Raw genomic sequence first — 21966 nt, 5'->3', positions numbered from 1 at the left:
GTAGCCGCGATCACGGCCTGATTCGATGAGGACGGCAGCGGTCCCCCAGTCTAGGGGCCTCGCGCCCTTGTCGGAGCCATCCCTCCACCGCCGCCAGAGAGATCGAGGAGCACCACCGGGGAGAACCGTGCCTCACCGACGGCCAGATTCGCCGGTCTCCCTTCCCGCTGGTTGTCAGCTCAGGTCCACCACGTTGCCAGATCCGTGCCACGACACCTCGCCGCCGGAGTGATGGATGCCGAGCTCCGCCTAGTCGCCGGTGTTGGATCTGGTCTTCTTGCCAGTCGTCAGCGCCGTATCCGACCTCCTCACCGTCGGAACCGCTCTACGCCGCCTCGCCGCCAGAGTAATGGATGCCGAGCTCCATCCGAGCACCGGCATTGGATCCGGTCTTCCCGCTAGTCATCGGCGCCACATCTGATCTAGGATGGCCACTGTCCACATGACCCTTGTCCCTACCACCGCCACCATGTTTGTTGCACCCCAACTAGTCTGTCGTCCAAACCAGTGGTACGAAAGTGGAAGGGCCTAATTAAAAATATGCGGCCACGCTGGATAGCCACATAGGACAGTCAAACGTGTTTTGGACTGTAATGATTCACTTAAACAAGTTCAAGGACCTTAATATCGATTTTACAAGATCATGGACCTAAGTGACACCACGCTTCAACTTTAATGACCGGTGGTGTTCTTTACTCTTAAAAAATCTTTTCGAGTGATGTCTAGGCAATATCCTTTTATAACAAGAAAATATTATGAGCGTGTGAGAATTAAACGCAGAACCTTAGGGTAGAAACAATACACTTTTTACCACTGTATTATTAAATGCATCTCACGAGGATACAAGATCCATGCACGCTTTCTTCGGTTCTATCGGACACCCCCCGATATGATATTATTTCGGCCAAAATCTTTAATTTTTTTCATTTTTTTGTGCATTTGGCAATATTTTGTTTAAATTTGACCAAAATTTGTTCAAAATTTTGGAAAATTCGAACCGAAATTTTCGAAATTTCTGAAATTTCGGTATGTCGGCACCCTCCGATACAAATGCCGAAAACGAAAGATTGAACCATGGGCAAGAGCAGTGATGCTGCTCAGCCAAAGCCAGCGTGGCCTCGAAGTTGTTCCCGTCGATCCGCTTGCACAGCTCGTTCTCGCAGATCATCTTCAGCCGCTCTACCTTGTACCGATCCGCCGCGACGAGGAGCCAAGCCATGGAGGAGAAGTCGTCGTCTTCTTCGTCGAGCTCCGGCGGCGCGTCCGTGTATATGAACCGGAGCAGAGCCTCGAAGGCCCGCGCGTCGATGCCGTCGTCGACGACGTGCACCCGCCCGCCGCTGCCGGCTTTGGAGGTGGCGGTGGCGCTGAAGAGCTCCGACCTGAACACCAACAACCGGGCGGCGAACGTCGTCGTCTCGCCGCCGCCCACCTGGAGCGTCACGTCCGCGCCCTCCTTGCTCAGGAGGAGGGCGCCCATCTGGCTTTGCAGATCCGGAGCAGCAGCCGGCACGTCGACGACGACCGCCGGTGCCGGTGCAGCACGACGGGGAACCGTGACGATGGTGATGTCGCACCTGACCGCGAGGCAGTCGCCGTCGAGGACGTGCTCCTCCAGCTCCTTCCTCGTGACCAAGTTGGAGCACTCCCATATCTTGCCGCTCAGCAGCGGCGACGTGACGCCGCGGGTGTGCCCGGGCACCGGCTTCCCGGCGTGGTGGTCGAGCAGGTGGAACCGAGCCGTCATCTGCTCGTACGCGCCGCCGTCGCCGGCGTCGCCGTCGTCGTCGCGGACGAGGCAGATGGCCATGTGGTCGCTGGCGTTGTGCAAGAAGGACCTGCCGTTGGGGTAGTACTCGAGGTACCAAGAATGCGTTCCGACGCGAAAGGTGCACGATCTGGAGCAGTGGCCATGGGAGAGCATCTCCTTGGTGTGCGAGTAGCCGTCGATATTGAGAAAATGGCACCCGCTCACCTTGCTCACCACGATCGCCGACGAAGATGACGATGAGCGTGAAGGGATGCCGCCGTTGTTGTTGCCGGTAGAAGATGTTGATGACGACGACGACATGGTGGCGATCGATCGAACTAGTGGGACGACGACGGGCAGTGGCCAAGAGGGAGAATGTTGTGTGTGTTTTGAGCTAAGAAAACGTAGTAGATTAAAGTAGTCCTGCATGGGAATCTTAAGTAGTGATGAGTAGTGGCTTAACTGCTTAAGTGCTAAGCAAAGCAAAGGCAAAAAGGTCGCTGCATTCACTTGTCATGGCGCCATGGCCCACGGGCTGCGGAATGCCGAGGATTCCAGCGGAGAATCGAAAAAAGGAAAAAAGGCAGTCACCGGCCATATGCCACCGCCCACTGCATATGCACCGAACGCCACTGCTCTTTCCATCTCTCATCTAAGTATCTAACCATTTTATTGGCAAATTGGACCGAACCTGAATTTTTAGTATTTTGGCCAGGCAAACGTGTGTTTAAATTAAAAATCTCTCGCAAATACTTTTACTCATTTATTCATTTGGTCAGAACGGGCTTGTTTTCTTTGGGTCTAACAGGTGTTCGATGATATTTTTTTAGATAATAGAATATAGCATCTCGGTTTTTCTCAACTAGCTACATCCAATTATTACATCCTAACACTACAAATGAGTGTAATTCAAATAGAATTATAGAAATAAAAGACACCAATCATGAATTACTTCAAATACAATTTTCTCTTAAACTACTCATTCGATCTACCATTCGATTACACCGTTATGTTTGTAACAATTAAATCTTTATAACAAGATCTCACATGATTATATTTTGATAAAAAATAATAAATTATTTTTATTATGTATCTAAATTACTTTTAATTTCACTAAATTACTTCTTAGACATATAAAAGTAAATTCAGCAAAGCCTAAAAGTAATTTACATATATTATAGAAATAACTTATAATAAAAAGAAAGTAACTTTAATTAATGCCTTTTTTATTGAACAAATTATCATATATATAAGTTACTTTTAGATTTGATTAAAATACTTCCTATACATTCATAATGCTCTGAGGTGATTACTTTTATTATTGTCTTTAGTTAATTATATAATTTGTGCTGATTAATTTAATTTCATATTATAGAAACTTAGAACAAAACGAAGGTAACTTACTTTCAGCATGAATGACATTCTATAATATATATAAATTACTTTTAAAATTACTGAATTTACTTTTATATGTTTAAGAAGTAACTTAGTAAAATCTAAAAGTAAGTTAGACATATCATAAAAGTAATTTGTGATTTTTTTCATCAAAATATAATTATGTGAGATCTTGTTGTAAAGATTTAATTGTTACGAACACAACGGTGTAATCGTATTGTAAATCGGATGAGTAGTTTAAGAGAAAATTTTATTTGAAGCATAGATGGTAAGAATATTTTCCCTACTTGCTTAATGGATTAGTACTATAGTAAAGTAATATTCTTCAAGTTAACACATATCTGGATAATGCTTATATGGGTCGCTCGTTATGACTAAATCGATAGTGCTCTCAATTTAGATTTTGCGAATACCGTAGTCGTGATCTTAAACGTCAACACGGCTCTTAATCATTAGAGTGTACATTATAATATCTTATCGAAAAAAGAAATTGCTGCCAACTACAAGTACAAAGTCTTCAGCGATCAAAGTCTTTTTTTTCTAGTGCTCAATGACGCTGATCAATGACTTCGATGTAAGTACGTACAAAGTCTTCAGCGATCAAAGTCTTTTTTTCTAGCTGCCATATACTCAATGACGCTGATCGATGACTTCGATCAAAGTCTTCAGCGAACTCTATAGTGCTCAAGGGATTCCTGGTGTGTGAGTGCGTGACCTCCATCTTTTTTTCTTTTGTTTCCTTTTTGAAGACCACCTGTATTCTCCGTCTTCAAATTGCCGGAAAAGCTACTTTAGAAAATTAGGATCTACCATGTCCCTACAATTGATCCGGCTGTGTCGCCACCTTTCCACGCCGTCCATGACGAGCTCTAGCAGCAACTTCGTGATAGATCGAGGGGCAACATCGCAGTGATTTGGAGTTTCAACTTTCAAGACAACTAAAACATGATCGCGCCCGATTTGGAGTTTCTCCCAAGTACACATAATAACATGCAGACTTGATCATTGTAAAATACAGCTATATTTATATCTACGGAAAAAGTTGTATTTTTTTAAGCTAAATTATCTACTTTGTCCGTTTTACAATATAAAATTTTCTAACATTGTCCATATCCATATAGATGTTAATGAAATAGACATTTTTATTAGCATCTATATAAATGTAGGCAATGCTAGAAAGTCTTATAAAATGAAACGGAGAGAGTAGCTGCAATCTGTGCATAAAATTCAGCTATAACTCACAGTACTTAAAAGAGTGCCTTCGCCATTAGCTCCTTCAGAACGGTCGGGCAGCTCAGCTGCCCAAACCCATCGGTAGCCATGGCGGCCTTCAGATTCGTCGGCGAGCTGAGGAACTCCGTGCACGCCGCCCTGAGCCCATGGCAGTGGTGCCGGTCGGCGAACGTCAGCATGGTCGCCACCGAAGACGCGCCGATGTGCTTGCGCAGCCTGTCCTCGCACATCAGCTTCAGCGTCTCCATGCTGTACCTGTCCGCCGCGACGATCATGTTCTGCGCCATGGCGGCCTCCTCCCGCGTCGTCCCCTTCTCCGGCGGCAGCGAGTCGGTGTACATGTAGTGGAGCAAGGACCTGAACACCTCCGCGTCCATGTCGTCGATCTGGATGACGGCCCCGCCGCCGTCCTTCGCAGGGACGCCGGCGAGGAGCTCAGCCTTGAAGACCGGCGACCGCGCCGCGAGCACGACACGGTGCGCGGCGACCGTCTCCTCCTCGCCGCCGGCGCCGCGGACACGGAACTCGACGTCGGCGCCGTCCCCGCTCGCCAGCAGGTCCCCGAAGTGGCGGCGCATGTCGGACGGCGGCACCGCCACGTACGGCGCGCCGACGGGGCCGGCGATCTCCTCGGCGCGGAACTTGCCCACGACGGTGATGTCGAACCGGAGGGCGAAGCGGTCGCCGTCGAGATGCTCCGACTGCTCCAGCTCATCCCGACTGATGAACTGTGTGAACCCGTACTTCTGGATCTCGCTGGAATAGGTGAATACTCCGGAATTGGCCTTCTGGGATGGAACTTGCCGGCCGTCCTTGTCGAGCAAGGTGACGGTGAACTGCACCGTCGTCGTCGTCGCGGTCGTCGCGGTGGCGGCATCCTCGAGGAGGAGGTAGAGGGAGATGTATTCGATGGACTCGTCGTCGAAGCCATTGGGGTAGTAGAAGACGTGCCATGAGTGGCCGGCGGCGCGGAACGAGCGGGAGGTGATGAACTGTCCGTTGGGGACGACGTTCTTGGTGCGGGAGTAGCCGTCGATCCTGAGGACATGGTGGCCCGTCTTTACGCCGGCAACTATGGCAGAGGCGGTGGTCGGTTCGTCGGCGGTCATCGTCATCGGCATGGTCGGAGACATGTCGACGAACGGATTCTTCGATCCTAGACGGATGATTATATCGATCGTAGCTAATATGAGAGGCGCGCGAAGCCGTGATCGATCGTACTACTCCCGAGTAAAGACGTGCATGGTTCGGTTTCTAATCAAGTTTTGGCTGGTTTGAATCATGCCTTTTAAGCTGTTCCAAGTATGTACGAATGAACGTTCATAGCTGTTTTGATCCAATGTTTGATCGATATGGAGATGGATTTTCATCCCTATAGGGGTGTCTACTCTTTTCATGCCACTTAAATAGTCACTAAAACTAATAAAAATTAGAAGTAGCTATATTTATGGCACCATATTTTTCACTAAAAAATAGACGTTATATATTTATATTGTAAGTCTCTAAATTACATATGTAATTTTAGTGTATTTACAATGTAAGCCCCAAAACTATATTTGTAAGTCTTAAAATTACATATGTAAATCCCAAAAAAAATTTCATGCAGATTTTAAAACTTACAAAGTTTGACACGGGCAACTTTTCTACCTAGTTTATAATATGATATTTCGGAATTTTTGGCCAAATTTTGGAAATTTTTGTCCTAAGGATATTTCAATCATTAGGACAAAATTATATAGTACTAACGGAATCTAAATGGACGGCGATAGTATATTATAGAATTTAAGCAAAAATACAATGACATATTGTCGAACTTAACAAACTTAGTGGCATATTATAGAACAAGGACAAAGTCAGCGGCACACGATGGATTCTCTCTAAAAAAATCTAGTTAAATTATTTCTTTTTTATTCAAAACAAAACATCTTTTACCTAAATACATTTAGAGAACTTCAAAAGAAGTAAGAAAAAAAGGAGGTTAGTCACTAGCCTAAACACATGAGGGTGGTTGCTCACATCCATGGTATGATATATACATACATTAATCAATAATACACTAATATTATTAAAATTGTTCTTTGTAGTACATGGTGTGAAACTAAAAAATTTAACCTTATATTCTTCTGTTGTTCCATCTTCTTCTTGTTTTCTCATTCCTATTTATTTTTGATAATAATATTGCTACAACTAAGCACTGTTGCTTGCACATGAATACTAGTAGCAGCTGCTAGCTCATGTGTGTGCGCTCCGCAATATATATTATCTATATTTTTACATGAGGAAACAATAACTATCATCTTTGTTAATGATATTGTATTTATAAAAGGTACCTGACTAGTTTTTTAAGAGAAAGATATTTTTGCTAAACATAATCTAGAATGCTATAAAGGTTAAAAATATTAAACGATATAGTCATATAAATTTTTTTTATGAATTAGTGATCAACACTGGTTATGAATCCAATGATCATAATGCAGTATATATAAGTAAGTTGTGGCATTCACTATTTACTAGTTACATGCCTATGCATTACAATGAGATCTACATGTAAAAATAAGATTTTATTGGGCACGCAAATACGCTTTCCGAACCAAACAATTCCTTTGTCATCCACGGAGTATTATGAGGCTTTGTCTTTCTTTATCAATTCCTTGATATTTGCAATTTCTTCATCGCCTTCTTGGGCTTCACGAATTTGATCCACTAGAGTCGGTTGAACCACAAGGGTTGCTAGAGTTCCTGGCTTAACCATGTTTATTCTTAGCTTTTTCCAATTCTTTACACAACTCTAGATGATGGGGCGAGGTCACAAGAGCATTACAGTGCACCTTCCGACTTAGGGCATTTACAACGAAGTTTGCCTTTCCGGGATGATAATGTATTCCAACATCGTAATCCTTGATTAACTCAATCCATCTTCTTTGTCTGAGGTTGAGTTCCGTCTGAGTAAATATATACTTTAGACTCTTATGATCAATGTATACTTCACATCTGCTACCAATCAAATAATGTCTCCATATCTTGAGTGTATGAACAACTACGGCTAATTTAAGATCATGGGTAGGGTAGTTCATCTCATGCGGCCTTAACTGCCGTGAGGCATATGCAACAACTTTTCCTTCTTGCATAAGCACACATCCTAAACCTTGTTTGGATGCATCACAATAAACTTCGAAATCTTTTCTTATGTCGGAAAGGATTAGAACTGGGTAAGTTGTTAGTCTTTTATGTAGTTCTTAAAAACTCTTTTCAGATAATTATGTTCAAACCAATTTCTTTTCCTTATTTAGCAATTTTGAACTTGGTCCTCATACTCGAGGCAAGCTGGGCTACGAGCATTACGACGAGGGCGTCCTGCCGTTTGGTTGATTTCAAAGGGCGCAGAAAGGAGGAGGGCATTACATAGATAAGATTTATTTTCATAAATTCGAAAGATTCATAAGGCAGGACATGGCCAACACAAAGCTTAGCCAAGCTTGACTGGCACACATCAAGAAACAAACCAACATTACATAACCCACCAACACGCTAGTTTAGCAAACCCCCGAAAGAGTTTGGAAAACGTCCTTAGCGTAAACTAAATGCCACATCTCCTAATGAGTCGGCATCGATACAACAGGTCTGACACACAACAACGACTACAACTCTAAGCACTGAGAACTGAAAGCTTGGCGGAGTCGTCCTCGGATGAGGTCGAGCTGGAGGTAGGCTACGGGGCTACAGGTGCATCAAGAGGTGGTGGAGCTACGACAACTGGCGAAGTTGGGGCAGGAGCTGCTGGAGCAGGATCAACGGTCTCTGAAGGCCTTCGCTTGAAAAGTGAACGGTACTGGCGAGCGGTCATGAACTTGGTGCGTGGAGTCGGGCGGAGAGTCGGGTGGAGTCAGGGAGGGCTCGAAGGGGGTGTGGGGTTGGATCCCATGCATGGAATCGGAGTCGGAGTCATGGTCCATCTACAATTTTGAATAAAGGAATAAGTAGCCAGTTTGAAAAAATCTACTAGTAAAGAAAAGACATAAGCATAGCTAATTTTTGGCAAATATAGTTTTTTTAATATAGTCCTTAGGGTCACAACTAAACGATGGTTTCGTCCTAGGGCCAAACCTATGCTTTGATACCACCTTGTAACGCCCCGACATTCGTTAGCCATAAACACAGCTAACTTACACCGGGGTGTTATGCATGACCTGTAATATAGTACCAATCCCAGGATGCACTAGCTGGTACACACAGAATAAATGTGGAATCAAAGTAAACTACTTTATTACGTCACTGGGTAGTAGTCCTTACATAAGTTGCCATCATGGACAGACCCATAGATGAGCAACACAACAACACAGAAAAACATAAAAGCAACGGCGCAAAAGCGAACAACGCGGAGAGACTAAGCGTCTAAACGACTACGCACTAGGCACAGTTCCTAGGCAACTAACTTATTCCACAGGCCAGGCTTGGGCCTAGGCACGAAACATCTAGAAGTCTTCATACTCGGCTTGCTCCTGGAGATACTCCTCGGCGGTCGGGTCGACGTCTTCATCTTCATATTCTATAGATTATTATAAGGGGCAAGGGTGAGTACTTAATGTACTCAGCAAGCCAGGGGAAAGAATGACATGTTTGGTTTAAGCAAGTAGGCTAAGATTTTATTTGCGAAAGCTGCCTTTTTGGGAAAGTGATTTATTTCAAAAAAACTCCTAGTGAGTGGGTGAATGGGTCAAGTTTTAGTTGTCGTGAGGAGGCTCACGCCTTGACCCATTCCACAAGTTGCTTTTGTTAACAACCAAATTTGGTAATTCAAGTATCGGAGATGGAGATAAAATCGAAGCAGAATCCAAGATGGAGATCGTTCCGGAAACAGAGTGAGGATCGGCTAAAGTCCGAATTGGCTACGATCAGGATCGGTAGAGTTCGAGTCGGACAAGGTTGGCCGATTAAGCCGATTACGACAATGTGACTCGGTACATGTTGTCAGGTTGAGTTAATGTACTTCATGAGAATTGCCGTGCACGGATTGAGTCCTGAAAAGGTAATTGTATCTATTAATTAGGGTATTTCATGTAATTTTCTTAGATATAAGTTTGGCAAAAATCTGCCGTAAAGACTTATGGTATCTTAGAGTTTGTTAGAGATAAGAGTCGTGTCCGACATAGACATATTTTGTAATCTCGGGTACAAATAGACACCGAGCCCCATGTAATCGAGACAACACACGATTCAATACAATCTCGGTGCATCGCCACCCTTTACTTTCGTTTGCTTTCGACGAGTTCTTGCTTTCGGATTGAGCTGCATCGGTTTCGATCTTCAACTAAAGGTAAAATTTGTTATGGCGGTTTGCGTTCTCGGGATATTCATGATACCCGTCTGGAAGAACTTGCGTACTGCACCGACAACATCGTCTTTCAAGGTCTCCCAATTCCTCTTATAAAACCTAGCCGGGAAGCCGTCCGGGCCAGGGGCTTTGAGGGGCCCGACCTGAAACATCGCATGGGAAATCTCTTCCTCACTGAATTCAGCACATAAGCTGTCATTCATCTCCTCTGTGACCTTCTGTTGGAATAACCTCACGACACATTCTGGATCAAGGCTCTGGTCTGCAGTAAAAATATTACTGAAGTACTCTGTGGACATATTTTCTATATCTGTTGCCGTATTATGAACAGTGTCGTCTGCATCCTTCAGACTTGAGATTTTGTTCTTCTTTTCCCTCCAGACGGCCCGACTATGGAAAAAACAGGTATTCCTATCCCCTTCTTTTAGCCAGTTGACACGCGAGCGGTGCAGCCATAACATCTCTTCTCGATACAACAATTCATTCATATGATCAGTGGCATTACGGATTTGTGCTCCGATCCATCCGCATTTGCTTGCACAAGCTCAGTCAGTTTCTTTCTTGCCTTTTCTAGCTCTCTACTGACATTCTTCACCTTGGATTTACTCCAATTTCTGAGAGCAGACATAACTTTGGACAGAGCTTTATTTATGTCTCCTAGATCAGCTTTAACTCCAGCATTAATCCAGGTTTCTTCTATTACCTGTGCCGCTTCCGGTTCTTGTTCCCAAACTACTCCCTCCGTATTTTAATGTATGACGCCGTTGACTTTTCGACCAACGTTTGACCATTCGTTTTATTCAAGTTTTTTGCGCAAATATAAAAATATTTATGTCATGCTTAAAGATCATTTGATGATGAATTAAGTCACAATAAAATAAATGATAATTACATAATTTTTTAAATAAGACGAATGGTCAAACGTTGGAAAAAAGTCAACGGCGTCATACATAAAAAATATGGAGGTAGTATCTCATAGTGCAGACACTTCTGGCGTACTTGTTGCTCATCTCTGTCTGTGAGGTTAAGGGCAATGGGGCAGTGATCTGAGCAGGGAGAGACCAAATGAACAACCTGGGCAGAAGCAAAGATATATATCACGCCAGCTATTGTCAGCAATCGCTCTATCCACCCGAACCTTGACAGTATTCCAACCATCTCTTCTATTATCATAGGTATGAGGAGTACCCTTAAACCCCAGGTCATGCAGCTCGCAGTCCTGCAAGACGTCACGAAAAGATTTTATTCCAGCCATCTCTTCTATTATCATAGGTGAGAGCATCGTTATTAATGCTGTATAAAATTATAGAATAATATTTTATAATGTTTAATATGCTTGTTTGATATTTCCAAAACTAAATACGTACTTCATACAAAGAAAATCATACTTTTTGCTCCGTTGATCTTACCTTGGTGTTTACCGTGGTCAATGATGCAAACCAAGTTTAGGAGGAGTCGGGATTAGGAGGGAGGAATTAGCTAGCCGGTTGTTCCCTAATCTAATCTAATGGTCTAAAATTATGGGTCCACTGATTTTAAATAAAAATCGATGCCCAAATTTATCTAACCTATCAGAATACCACGTGGCAGTTTAATGAAATACACGTGTATACTGTTAGAGTTTGTGTTGAATATATATACAGAGTTAGTTATAGTTTAGGACTTGAAGTTGTAATAGGTGTAGAATAGAGTTAGAGTCGAACTCTATCTTAGTCCCTCTTAAATAGAGATACACACCGGTTGTAACCACAAGACAATATTAATTAGCATAGATGTAATATGTTGGATTTGGGAGAGCGCCCATAATCAGTGTCTCGAGGATGTAGACATTGGTTGAATCTCGTTAACAAATATTGTGCCTCGGTGTCGTCTTCACTATTGGTTCCTCTATGGCATTTCTCTCGTATTCTATTCCAAGGCATATATCAGGCCGTTTTTATAACATATACTTGGCAAAAATACCACGTACCAACTCCTGTATGGAGATAAATTAATCCTCCAAATACGATCCCTTGCTAACAAACATTGAATTCTTAACCAAACAAGAAGTATATAAAAAATGCGTAGCTACCCTAGTTAGTTTACTTATGGTAAAACCAGCCCACCCAAGTTCAAGTCCTAGACTTTACACGGGTGCTCGTATTGGCTATCCTAGACCTTGCATGGGTGCTCATATTGATGGCTAATTTCTTTAAGTGGTAAGCGGTTACCCGCATTGACGGTCCTAGCTAGACTTTGCGCGGGTGCTCGCATTAACAACTAATTTCTTTAAGTGGCAAGCGACGTGCTGGTTCAGTCTTTCTAATATGCTTGTAGGGATAGAGTACGTGTTTATAGGGGTGAGTAACAAAACGAAACTCATCGAGATCATTCAAGTTTATGGAGTTTCCGAAAGACAATCTACCGACCATATCACTGAGGTGGCGACTGGCGAGACACCTCACCCACAGGGGCGGATCCAACGTGGGTGCAGGGGGGCCTCAAGTCCCCCCTACACCCACAAGACCCATGGATACCTCCGGAGCACCCCCTTCGATTTTTTCACCATGAATGATAAACTAAATGTCTCTAAATGGCTGAAGATTGAATATACTGTTTAACTGAGCGCCTCCCCCCCCCCCCCCAAATTTTTTATTCCTGGATTCCACACAGTCAACTAGGTTAGGTTATGGCTTCTTTACATACTTAAGAAATTATCAGACCCAATGCATATAAATTATAGATGCATTTAAAATAAATTATATTTGTAACTAACAAAATGTTCATTAAATATATATTTTTCGACTTCCAGACAAATTTTGTCAAACTCAGCACAAACTTTGCAGGAAATACACACCAAGCTCAGATTAATCGAAGAACTAGAGCCTTGGCCAACGGCCAGGCAGCTCAACTGCTCAAACCCATCGGTTTCCATGGCGGCCTTCAGATTCGTCGGCGAGCTGAGGAACTCCATGCACGCCCGCTTGAGCCCATGGCAGTGGTGCCGCTCGGCGAGCTCTAAAGTTGTCGCCGCCGTGGCCACACCAATGTGCTCGCACAGCCTCTCCTCGCAGATTAGCTTCAGCCTTCAGCCTCTCCAGATCATACCTATCAGCCGCGACGATGAGATGCTGCGCCATGGCGGCGCCCTCCCGCGGCGTCCCCGTCTCCGGCGGCAGCGAGTCGGTGTACACGAAGTGGAGCAACGACCTGAACACCTCCGCGTCCATGTCGTCCACCTGGATGGTGCCGTTCGCCGCCACGCCTTCCTTCATGGGGCCGAAGAGTTCCGCCCTGAAGACCCGCGACCGCGCCGCGAGCACGGCACGGTGCGCGGCGACCGTCTCCCCGCCGACCCGGAACTCCACGTCCGCGCCGTCCCCGCTCGCCAGGAGGTCGGCGAACTGGCGGCTCATCTCGGACGGCGGCACCGCGCCGCCGCCGCCGCCGGCGATCTCCTCGGTGGTGCGGAGCTTGTCCATGACGGCGACGTCGAACCGGATGGCGAGGCGATCGTCTCTGACATACTCCGACTGCTCCAGCTGGTCCCTTCTGATGAATCTCTCGCCCCCCCACATGCTGTACTCCTCGCCGGAGGAGCCGCTGCACTTGCACGTGCACGAGGAGCTCCGGTAGGACCAGCCCGGCCGGCCGAGCTCGTCGAGCAGGCTGACCGTGAACTGCGCTCTCGGCGGTGTAGCCGTTGGGGTAGTAGTAGACGATCCAAGAGCGGCCGGTGGCGCGGAACATGCAGGACCTGACGTGCTGCCCATTGCGGACGGTGTTCTTGGTGTGGGAGTAGCCGTCGATCCTGAGCACGTGGTGGCCGTTCACGGCGCCGGCCACGATGGCGAAGGAGGCGGACAGCGGCGCGGTAGTCGGCGGCGGCACGGCTGGGCACGTACGAACGATCCAGGGAACACTCAGACAGTCAGATGTACGTCGTATTATGTATAGTAAATAAATATATGAGAGATTGGTCAAGTCAAAATTAACCGGATCAAAAGTTGTTTTCGAGTTAGCAACGAGTCCAATCAATTCGAGTGAAAACTTGCGTATATATATATAGAGAGAGAGTTATAATACACCTAAACCACATGGTCCAATCTAAAGTCTAAACTGGTTCATCGTCTCGATTCATCTACAAAGGTTTCACTTGTTATCCACTCGTGGGAGGCCCGAATTTCCTAATTTGCGAAGGCTCGCACGGGGATGCGGCGTGCGAATTGGAGATGGCTGATGGCCTGATGCGCGCGCGGGTGGCACCCGAGCGATCACTTCTCCCCTCTAGTCTCTCCTCCCTATCTCTACTACTTTAAAATAAATTCCGTAGTGGTGGCGGTGACTCCAACCCTGATATACACGCCGATTGTACACCGTCCGATCGCCAGATCCAACGGCTCATATCTCCTTTCTCTTCCTCCGCACGTTGCCGCATCCAGCGCACGTATCTCCGCGCTCTCGGTCGCTCCCTCCGCTCTCTCCTCGTCAACCCCCCGATCCACGCCACACGCGCCTTGCAGGCCCACAGCCTCCCTCCCTCGGTCGCTCCTCCACAACCGCCGCCGCATCTCCCCTCCGCTCTATCCCCCTTCAACGCCGCCGCATCGCTTCTCCCTCCCTCCAACGACGCTCCACGCCGCTGCCGCCGCCGCCGCATCCACAATCCTCGCCACGCATCCTCTTCTAGCGTGACTCCGGGCGACGGCTCGAGGATGCGAGGTCGGGGTTTACTGACCCCTCCATGATTCCTCTCCTCTGTGCCGCCCCTCCACGATTTTTGACGCGATCCTCTCTCCCTCTCGCACGCGCCGAACCCTAGAACCGCGCCTCCCGCTCAAGTCCATCCCGCCGTCGCACATTGCGTCACCCGGATCGGCGTGCCGCTGCCGCCGCCACACCAAGGTCAGGGGTTATTATTTTGCAGCTAATCCCATGAGATTATATGCTAAACTGGTGGCTAATTACCCAAGGTCAGGGGTCGCACGGGGGTGCCAGGCCAACCCCGGCACCCCCGGTGGCTTCGCCACTGGCTCTGCTGACGGCGAGGTGGCTGGCACCTCACGTAAAACAGGTCACTAGGTCAGGATGTTTCTGGGAAGAAGCTGCTGCTTCAAGCTTAGTATATGGGGTGATTTCGTATGATTTGATCGGTTTTCTACTTCTTTTTTTTTGTTTGTTGCAGACTTTGATCGGAAGCTGCAATGCGATGAGGGAAAAGGCCCACGTGAGTGTATTGGTCAACTTCTTGTTTGTCTTTATTTTCCTAGACAATTATCTTCGTTGATCTCCCGCAAGCTTTGCAAGTATATACTACATAAGTACATACATTTTGTTCTTGATAGTGTCTGATCTATCTGGTATGGTTTGAACAGCATTATATTGGAATGGTGCGGGAGAACTCATTAAATATTCTGGAATTTGTGCCGGGAAGATCGATCCAGTCACTGCTTGGGGGGCTCGGGTCTAAGGCTGTATGCATATGTTTGATGAGTTAACCAATAATAACTTGATTAAATCCATTTGTTTACCAGGTCATCAGGAGTTATACTGAACAAATTTTATTGCAGTAAACAGATCATTGGCTGTATTCCTTTCTAAAATTTGCAGGAAATCTAGAAAAAAAATGAGAACAGAAATACACAGCTATTTTTTTTGTGTAAACCTGTTGATGAGTGATTATTACTATTTTGCTTATGTGACATGGTATTTAAATTTGTTCAATAAATATCTAGGTAATCTGTCCGTTTTCATCCTTTGCCAAACAATATTTTCATTTAGCTTGCTTCAGGTTTTTTTTATTTTTAGATAGCTAAAAGTGTTTGGAATATTGATTACAATTTTTTGTTACAAGTTGGATGAAAAAAAGACTCGCTGGCTAGCCAAATTCAAAAGTTAAATAACACACTCCTGCCTATCACTAAATAGTATTGACCTAACCCTAAAAAAGGTACTGATCATGAGTAATGACACATTGCATCAGTGTTATTGCAGTACTTTATGTGAAAAAGAGTTGTTTTCCATGTGCTAATTCTGCACTCGGAGGCCTTGTCAGCAATAAAAAAAAGTGCAGGTTTAGCTATTAAATTGGGTTGTTTGCTACTATATTTAGCTAAAGAATCTGTAAATTCTGGGAGTTTGCCTGTATGTGTTATGCTCATATTTGTCGGTTGTGTGATTTGCAGGACTACTTGGTCAAGTAGGACACTGACACTGCCAATGGAAGCAGAGTGCCATCAAGGTTAAAGACAACAAGATGCTGCTCTTTTACTAGGAGCTGGTTAAGCACTGTAATAGATTTGATGTAAGGTATATTACTTGTTTACGGTCTACTCCCTCCATCCCAAAAAAGGCAAACCGTGGGTTTTCGTGCCAACATTTGACTGTCCGTCTTATATGAAAATTTTTTATAATTAGTATTTTCATTGTTGTTAGATGATAAAACATGATTAATACTTTATACGTGACTTATCTTTTTAATTTTTTTCATAATTTTTTCAAATAAGACTTACGGTCAAATATTGGACGCGGAAACCAGGGTATGTCTTTTTTTTTTGGGACGGAGGGAGTAGGTTGTGTGGAGCTCTGCAATTTGCAGACCTCTGCAGTTCAATTTTTCTTTGTGTCTTGTGATCTCTAACATGCAGATTACAGTAGTCATTACCATCTATTTATCAAGGGTTGTGGCATTGGGTATCAAACAAGTACACTGTTTTCTATTAAACATATAGCTGCAAGAAGAATTGAATTTAGCTTTCTAATGATTAGCTGCTGAACTACAAATTAATATCACTACACGTGAAACAGGGGAAATCAAATACTTGCTGGTTCTTTGAATTATGTTCAGTAGTTGCTGCACAGAGTGCTTAATTTTTTTTATTATTTTCAGCTTGGCCAAATTATGTTGTTCTCTAATATTTGTGAGCAGCTCTATGGAGGGCCATGGCGATTTGCTAGAGCAGCATGGCACCATCGAGGTAATAGTGGCTGTTACAAGGTAACCATCTTTTTCCCCTTCACTTTGACATATGCAGTCACAAAGATGGAGTCTTGCACCGAGTAGAGGTGTTTGTAAACAAAAGTGAAAGAAGATTAGAAAGATGCTTAACTCGAATAGCCTTGTGAAAATCTTACATGCTGATACATAGGAGGCGGCGAAAATGAAATACAACAAGTGTGAAAATGCGGTTGGAATGGTGGGCCCCATCTCTTGAATTTGTTCATCTTATTGATATACTATGCCTGTTATGTAGCTTTGGTGAAATTTGACATATTCGTATAATATGTACACAATATTGCTATTTGTGACATTCGTATGAAATGACCCATATCCACATACTATCATCAAACTGTATGAGTCATGGGTTGAATCACTGTAATTGTTTTGAATAATCATATAGGATTGCTTAAAAAAGGTGTGCTGCCAAACGTGCCATGTGATAATATAATGTTTGTGCACGGTTCGTGGCCCACTTGTTCGGATCTATTTTCTTCTTGTTCAGAAGTATGACCGTTTCCGGTTTGCATGTGTAGTATTTGGCTTGGTGCAACTAATGTGGGTGGAGACCCAATGTGTGGCGCCATGCCGTTCGGGTGTAACGGAGCATGATCTTGTTACGTTTGGGTGTAACGGAGCATGATCTTGTAACGAAGCATGATCTTGTAACGGAGCTATTCACAAACTTTTCTGTTTTGTGTGCTGCAACATAACAATTTTCTTTGAAAATTTTTCCCCTGTTGCAACGCACGGGCACCTAACTAGTATAATATATATTTTATATACATATGTATAAACTTTATATACGTCTACACAAAATTTACATATATGTATATAAAATATATACTTATGTATATATTTTTTATGTATACAAAAAATATATTGCATAAGCATGTATACAAACTATGTATATCTCTATCTCTATCTCTATCTCTATTCTCTACTACTTAAAAAATAAGAGGTGCTTCCATCGTCCGAGCGAAAAAAAGTCCGATAAAAAAACTAGGCGAAAAAAATATGTCCGATCCAAAATAAGGCAACAAAAGGAAAAACCAGGCGAAAAAAATATGTCCGATCCAAAATAAGGCAACAAAAAGGAAAAAATCAAAACGAATCCGACTCCGTCTACGCGGTAAAAAAAGGGTGAATTTTTTTTAAAAAAAACTGTTCGATTCCACAGAAAAAGAATTATCTGTGACACGGTAAAAAAATCGACCAAGCGAAAAAAACAAGCGAAAAAACCGGGCGAAAAAAAGAAAAATAAAGACCGGCTAAAAAAAGTCCGATAAAAAAAAACAAAAAAATAAGAGGTGCTTCCATCGTCGGTAAAAAAACCAGCGAAAAAAAAGTTTGATCAAAAAAACTGAGCGAAAAAAAACCGAGCAAAGAAAACAGATCTGCCCATAAAAAAAGAGGAAAAAAAGGAAAAAAATCGAAACGAATCCGACTCTGTTTACATGGTAAAAAAAGGGCAATTTTTTTTTAAAAAAAAACTGTCCGATTCCACAGAAAAAAGAATTATATGTGACACGGTAAAAAAATTGACCGGGCGGAAAAAACCAAGCGAAAAAACCGGGCGAAAAAAAGAAAAATAAAGACCGGGTGAAAAAAAAAGTCCGATAAAAAAACTGGGCGAAAAAAAACCAGACAGAAAAGGGCAAAAAAGGGAAAAACATAGAAATGAATTCGACTCCGTCGACGCGGTAAAAAATGGCGATTTTTTTTTTTAAAAAAATTGTCCGATACCACAGAAAAAGGAATTATATGTGACACGGTAAAAAAAATCGACCAGGAAAAAAAACCAAGCGAAAAAACCGAGCGAAAAAAAAGAAAAAAAAGTCCGATAAAAAAAGGGCGAAAATAAACACGGGCAAAAAAAACAAATCTGTCCAATCACAAAAAGCAGGGAAAAAAGGAAAAAAAATCGAAACGAATCTGACTTCGTTAACACAGTAAAAAAAGCGAAAAAATTTAAAAACAAATGTCCGATTCTAAAGAAAAAGGAATTATAAATGACATGGTAAAAAAAACTCAAATCCTAATATATCTACAAAGGTCCGACTATATAAGAAAGTGGCGAAAAAACCGTTCGTAAAAAAATACAAGAGAAGAAAAAAATAAAAAGGCAGAAAAAAGCGCGGCAAAAAAAATTAATTTCTATTCATCGTTTTAATAGTCCTAGTCCGTTTGTATCTCTTCTTCATCTCTAATCTAATCTAATCTAACCGCGAATGCGAATTCACGCATACGCGCCGATAAAGTAACTTGCGCGCACCGTCACGTGTTGACTGCCGAGCGAATCCATCCCACTGATCCCATTACTAATCACGGTGATTAGCGTTAATTACGGCAATTAGAGTTAATCATGCGCTAAAGTAATTCGAGAAGCGCTAATCGTCCACCCCGCCCGATTTTTTTTCTTTCATTTTTTTCGCAATTTTTTTCGCTTTCACTTTTTTCGCAAGTAGATGTCAAGATTTAAAACTTTGAAATCAAGATTTTTTTTGAAATTTCAGCTCAGATTTGAAAACTTTCAAATCGAGATTTAAAAACTTTCAACTCAAATTTGAAAGCTTTCAAGTCGGATTTAAAAACTCTCAATTCATACTTAAAAACTTTCAACTCAGATTTGAAAACTTTTATCTCCGATTTGAAAACTTTCAACTCCGATTTGAAAACTTTCAACTCCGATTTAAAAACTTTCAACTCCGATTTGAAAACTTTCAATTTAGACTTGAAAACTTTCAACTCGGATTCGAAAACTTTCATGAAGATTTAAAACTTTCAACTCAAATTTAAAAAAATTAAGTCAAGATTTAAAAACTTAACTCAGGTTTGAAAACTTTTAACTCAAAAAGGAGCCCCCTAATCTAACTATTTAAAAAGAGAAGTTTCTACCGTATATTAAAAAATAAAAAAATGCACGAGAAAATAAAAACGGTTTAAAAAATGCGTGAGGAAAAAAATATCAGAAAAAAGAGCAAAAGAAAACGCGCTAGAAAAAAAGTTCCGTAGTCCATAAAAAAAACACGCGAGAAAAAAAAATTCCATCATATGACAAAAAAGCAAAAAAAAGCATACAATGAAAAAACTGTTAGAAAAAATAGCTAAATTGATGGACACTTGGTTGGATAGGATCCTTCGATTTGTTTTCCATCTCCTACACGACTTGTGTTTCATCATCTATTCTTCTGTATTGGAGACCCTTCACATCTTTGTAGGCAATTATCTGAAGTGTAGCTATTATTCTTGATAACATATTATATAGAAATAATATTAGAAAATAAATATTTTTTAATTGTTATTTAGAGAAGAGTGCAGAATAACTCTATTTTGTGTAGACTTGACCATACGAGGCAGTGTAGGATTTGATTGGTTGCAAGAATGAGAATTAAAGAATATTTTAGATTATATGCATGTTGTCATATGAATAATCCAATTATTTCAGGTAAAGCAAACATCTTAAGGTTGTCATCATCGAGGTTGGGCCATTACATTTAAGATGTTCCAATTTTCTGATTTTCTGATTGTCATCGACATGGTTATGCATGAAAAACGTATATTATCATTATGTTTTTTCACCCGTTGCAACGCACGGGCATGTTTGCTAGTGTATATAATAAAAACAAAAAAGAAAAAAAAAGAAAAAAATGTATACGCACCATCCGTCCAAAAAAAAAGATAACTTCTAATAATGAATCTGGATAAATACTTGTCTAGATTCATTCTGAAAGTTAGTTTTATGGGACAGAGGGAGTATATATTAAGAAAAAAAAAGAGAAAAACTGGAAAAAAAATGAAAGAAAACCGTAAAAAAAATGCCACGTGTCGCCTCCTCCTGCTGCCCCCCCCCCTCCCCCGGCCCCCCCGGTGCCACGTGGGGGGAGGGCACATGACCATCAGCTTTTTAGCGGTTTCGTTGTGAATTGGGGTCTTGGGGGCACCTACTATGCACCCAGTTCTAGGGGCGGGCCTAGAATTTTTTTTAGGCTGAGCTAACCTAACGATAGAAAACAAATTAACAAGTAAACACAAATACATATAGCATTTTATCATGGATAGAAGTAAATTGGGCTACTTGCTAATGACTAAGTATGATAATTAGTGCTAATCTAATGGTGCGTGTATGCAGCTAGGCTAAAATGGCTAAGTACCATAGTTAGTTCTAATGTATGGATACATGCGGTGGAGCCTGGATGCCTGCCCCCGGATGCCTGCCCGTGCTGGCCGGGCCTTGGCTCCGCCGCTGCAGTTCAATGGGTTTCCTACTATAGACTCTCCGGTATATGCGTATGTATGTATTTATATATTTTGTATACATATACAATGTTTATACGCATGTATATAAAGTATACACATGCGTAGTTTATATATGTATTTATATATAAACTTTGTATATACATCTATACAATCTTTTATATGGCAATGTATCATATGCACACGGATATGTAGCTGCACTCATGCACACGTGCGTCCAAAGCCATTCGATCAATATCCTACGGCTAAGTATCACAGTATGGCATTTTTTCAATTAACCGCCCGCCTCCTCCACTAAGTTTTATAAGAAAATCCTCCACAATTCTCGTCTTCCCTCGAGCTGTCCATGTCGCCCCAAAAAATAAGAAAAGGAAACTCGCCCACGCACCGGCACAGCACTGGTGGAGGCGGCGATTTCGAGCGACAATCTGGTATTCAGAGCCGGCGGAGACGGCGACCTCAATCTATGGCGCACCAGCGGAGATGGCGATCTGGAGCGATGACATGCCCGCGGCGGAAGCGGCGATCTGGAGTGACGGTTTGTCTTCAGAGGTTGCCACTACTCTCGCCGTCACAGCGTTTATGCAGAAGCAGCAGAACTGAAACTGAGCTCAGCTAATGGGATTGGAGTTAGCTGTTGCTTTCTTCTCTCCGTATTAGTGAATCGTGTTTCATGGTCTCCTTTTCTCTGATTGTTTTTGCTAGGGGCTCAGAGCAGATGTATCTTATCGTTTTCTTGTTCGCATGAGATTTAAGAGATCATCAATCATCAGTTCATCACCAGCTAACTATTTCAAATCTTTGTCCAATGTCAAATTAACGTTTTGGAAGAATCATGGGACTACATGGGAGATATTCTGCCATCAGCCCATCAGGTTCATGACAACTCCAGTTTTTTTTCTCAAACATGAACAAAATTGCTGCTACAGCGCAGGCAACGGCAGCCTCTGCATCCGCAGGCTTGTCGCCACCTAGATCGCCATCCCCGCCGGCGCGAAATCGATTGAGGTCACTGTCTCTCTG

General features: G+C 43.0%; 2 protein-coding genes and 1 pseudogene across 2 annotated transcripts; all 3 read right to left on the bottom strand.

Annotated features, from left to right (window-relative positions):
* Positions 1–784: 784 nt before the first annotated feature.
* On the bottom strand, positions 785–2155 carry LOC9266852 (BTB/POZ and MATH domain-containing protein 2-like). Its single transcript, XM_015758322.3, has one exon. The coding sequence runs from the start codon at positions 2069–2071 to the stop codon at positions 914–916; it is 1158 nt and encodes a 385-aa protein (XP_015613808.1). The 5' UTR covers positions 2072–2155; the 3' UTR covers positions 785–913.
* A 2003-nt stretch (positions 2156–4158) lies between these two features.
* LOC107279175 (BTB/POZ and MATH domain-containing protein 1) lies at positions 4159–5761 on the bottom strand. Its single transcript, XM_015758512.3, has one exon. The coding sequence runs from the start codon at positions 5509–5511 to the stop codon at positions 4393–4395; it is 1119 nt and encodes a 372-aa protein (XP_015613998.1). The 5' UTR covers positions 5512–5761; the 3' UTR covers positions 4159–4392.
* A 2405-nt stretch (positions 5762–8166) lies between these two features.
* On the bottom strand, positions 8167–14127 carry LOC4348667 (BTB/POZ and MATH domain-containing protein 2-like; annotated as a pseudogene).
* Positions 14128–21966: the final 7839 nt, after the last annotated feature.

This window comes from Oryza sativa, chromosome 10, assembly GCF_034140825.1.
Source record: "Oryza sativa Japonica Group chromosome 10, ASM3414082v1".
Lineage (NCBI taxonomy): Eukaryota > Viridiplantae > Streptophyta > Magnoliopsida > Poales > Poaceae > Oryza > Oryza sativa.
This window is presented reverse-complemented; position numbering and strand designations above follow the sequence as displayed.

Coding starts and splice junctions, on each gene's coding strand:
- LOC107279175 (XM_015758512.3), bottom strand. CDS start 5,511: ATGTCTCCGACCATGCCGATGACGATGACCGCCGACGAACCGACCACC.
- LOC9266852 (XM_015758322.3), bottom strand. CDS start 2,071: ATGTCGTCGTCGTCATCAACATCTTCTACCGGCAACAACAACGGCGGC.